Raw genomic sequence first — 2863 nt, 5'->3', positions numbered from 1 at the left:
ACTCTTGTTTAATTACTTAATTAAGTGATGGTGCTAATATATTTAAGAATATCTTGTGATGTAATTTGTCACAGCTATCTAAATTAAACATATTGATACAATCCCTAGAAATTGAAAAGAACATTATCTATAATATTCCGAGGGAATTTTTTTCAGGATTTGATTTCCTACCCTGAATATATAACTGTTAATAAAAAAACAAATATTTTTTATACGTAGGTATTTATCTGTGATGGACACTCCATGTGGTAATGTGACTCGAACTTTTTGGAAGTACTGGAACAACATTTCAAAAACAAAAAACCACTACAACGACATGGATTGCTCCTTTTGGATGAAATGAAAACCAGGCAGAATAGATAGCAAAAATATGACCTATAAAGGTTTAGTTGATTTTGGAAAAATTGAAACTAACACTGGTATTCAAGATAAAGCAGACTATGGACTAGTGTTAATGTATCAGCCGCTTTATGATAATTACTCTCAACCGATTGCGGTATTTACGAGTAAAGGACCCACAAAAAGCACTGATTTAGCCAAATTAATTATTCAGGCCATAGTTCTAGTTGAAAGAGCAGGAGCAACAATCCACGGTGTCGTGTCAGACGGAGCAACCACGAATAGAAAATTCTGGTCCGAACTGAGAATGAGTGGGAAAAAGGATAATTTAAAAAACTGGTTTATTCATCCATCAGACGAGAAACGTAAGGTTTTCGCGTTCTCTGATATATGCCACTTAATAAAAAACGTCCGTAACCGAATGGAAAATAAGGAAGTTAAATTAAAGGTGAATATATTATTTTAAATGCTGTTATCTCTGAAGTAATATAATAATATACAAAGTATTTTAGTAATAAAAGCCAGTTTTCGTAAATATATTTCAACTTAAAGTGAATCAGATATTGCTATTTTATTTGATAAACTATTTTCTTATAAAATATTTCATACATATTTATTTAAAAAATGTGTAGTTAAAATTTTAAATATTTGATTATAGGTACATCCTGATGATTCCTTTATTGATTGGAGCCACTTTCACACAATTTATGATTTATATAAGCCTAAACCACAAGGAAAAAGTATGTCCAAATTTAACGACGAGCCACTTAGTTCTCAACTCGTTTTAAAAAATGAGAGTCTTATATGCAGTTCAGGTATTTACTACATTTGCATTTGCTTCAATATAGGACTAATACACTAAAAATATTAAATTTCCTAACAAAGCAGAAATTTTCCACAAGCTGAATGAAAGGAAAGAAAATGAATTTTTATTCAAATAGTTGAATCTTCTACCAAATAGATAACTTTCAAACAAAATAATAAAATTTTCAAATAAAAAAGGTATTTTTTTATTTAAAATATAATCGAAAAAAAAAATGTTCAGCATAAAAACTTTACTTTCACAAAAAATATCTTTAGCCAGATGAGTTTTACCAAAAAGGACAAATTTTTAACAAGTAGTTGAATCTTTAAACAAAGAGATGAAACTGCAATCAAAAATGTTAATTTTGTAATCAAAAAGATGAATCTTCAAAAATGTACATGAATTCTCAACCACATGGTTGAATTTTCTACTTATAAATGATACATTATTAATCCAAAATGGAATAGTTCAATTTACAGATAAACCAATATTTCGTAGATTTACACTTATTTTCTTGTACAACTGATACACATAAGAATACATCTGCTTTCAGATTCTTAGTAAATCAATGGCCAGGGCCTTAAGATATTATAAAGCACACGATTCCAGGTTAGTAGGATGTGAACCAACTGCAGATTTTACGAGCTGTTTAATCGTTGATTCGATGCTTTGGACAACTTGAATCTAGAAGAAGGACTAACTTTATCATGCGAAAACTTAAAGGTTGAAAATCAATTATTATTTTCATAAAAAAACTTTACACATTTACATTATAGATTTAAAAAATTTTTTAAACGGTAACAGAGTGGCCGCTGGACCGGGAAACAGGGAAAACCGGGAAATGACCGAGAATTTTCTGGGACCGGGAAAAACCAGGAAATGACGGTGAATTTATTTCTTGACCGGGAATTTTACGAATTTTCAGAAGGAAAAGCGGCCCAAGTTCGAGTTCAACAGTTTTTAAAATAATATAAAAATCTAAATAATAATTGATTTGATAAAACGATTCAAGATCCGTTCAAAATTTGAGATTTTCAAGATTGTAACTGTTTTAATTCAAAAATCTGAATAAGAATTGATATTAATACATCACTTTTTCCGATAATTTTATTTTTAAATAAAAATTTTATTGATTTATCAATAAAATATTTTTAACTTAAAATTGTAGGCCTTCCCTTATATTCTTTTTTTATATTAAATTTAATAAATAAATTTATTAATATTTATATTATTTCTATTAATTTGTTTAGCCATTAAAAATGTTAACGTGAGTTTGAAACTTTATAAACCTTTTCCTACTTAAAAATAACTCCATAATAATATAGTCGTAATTAAAGATTTTTATTAAATTTAAAGTATTGTTTAATTCTCAATTATTTAATTTGTTAAGCTATTTCATTTGATATTTTTCAATTTAGAAAAAGAATAAGTATTTAATATTTAGCAATATTTCATTGTTCATTTAAGACGAGTAAATTGAAACCTAGTATTTAAAAGAAAACAATTTTAATTGTTTTATTTAAGAAATGTGTAATTTCTTAGTGAAATTGTTAAATATGGAAATATAAATAACAATTGAACAGTTATTCTTAGTAGGAAAAATTTGAGTAATTGTGGCAAGGGCACATAAAATTTTTTCGTGCGAAAACGAAGTCCCCTGGAGGCTTTAGAAAAAATTTTCGAATTTTAATTTTCAAAAGATATATATGGATGTAAAAT

The 2863-nt window shown here is 27.2% G+C and overlaps 1 protein-coding gene across 1 annotated transcript in view; it reads left to right on the top strand.

The window, feature by feature from the left end:
• Nucleotides 1-434: 434 nt before the first annotated feature.
• LOC117171666 overlaps nucleotides 435-2863 on the top strand; it is a 4239-nt gene continuing 1810 nt past the window's right edge. The window contains exons 1-3 of the mRNA XM_033359177.1: nucleotides 435-787; nucleotides 998-1154; nucleotides 1698-1867. Of these exons, the coding sequence (XP_033215068.1) occupies nucleotides 455-787; nucleotides 998-1154; nucleotides 1698-1705 (498 nt within the window). The 5' untranslated portion in view covers nucleotides 435-454 and the 3' untranslated portion in view covers nucleotides 1706-1867. The remainder of the gene's footprint in view (nucleotides 788-997; nucleotides 1155-1697; nucleotides 1868-2863) is intronic.

This window comes from Belonocnema kinseyi, chromosome 4 (assembly GCF_010883055.1).
Source record: "Belonocnema kinseyi isolate 2016_QV_RU_SX_M_011 chromosome 4, B_treatae_v1, whole genome shotgun sequence".
Classification (NCBI taxonomy): domain Eukaryota; kingdom Metazoa; phylum Arthropoda; class Insecta; order Hymenoptera; family Cynipidae; genus Belonocnema; species Belonocnema kinseyi.
This window is presented reverse-complemented; position numbering and strand designations above follow the sequence as displayed.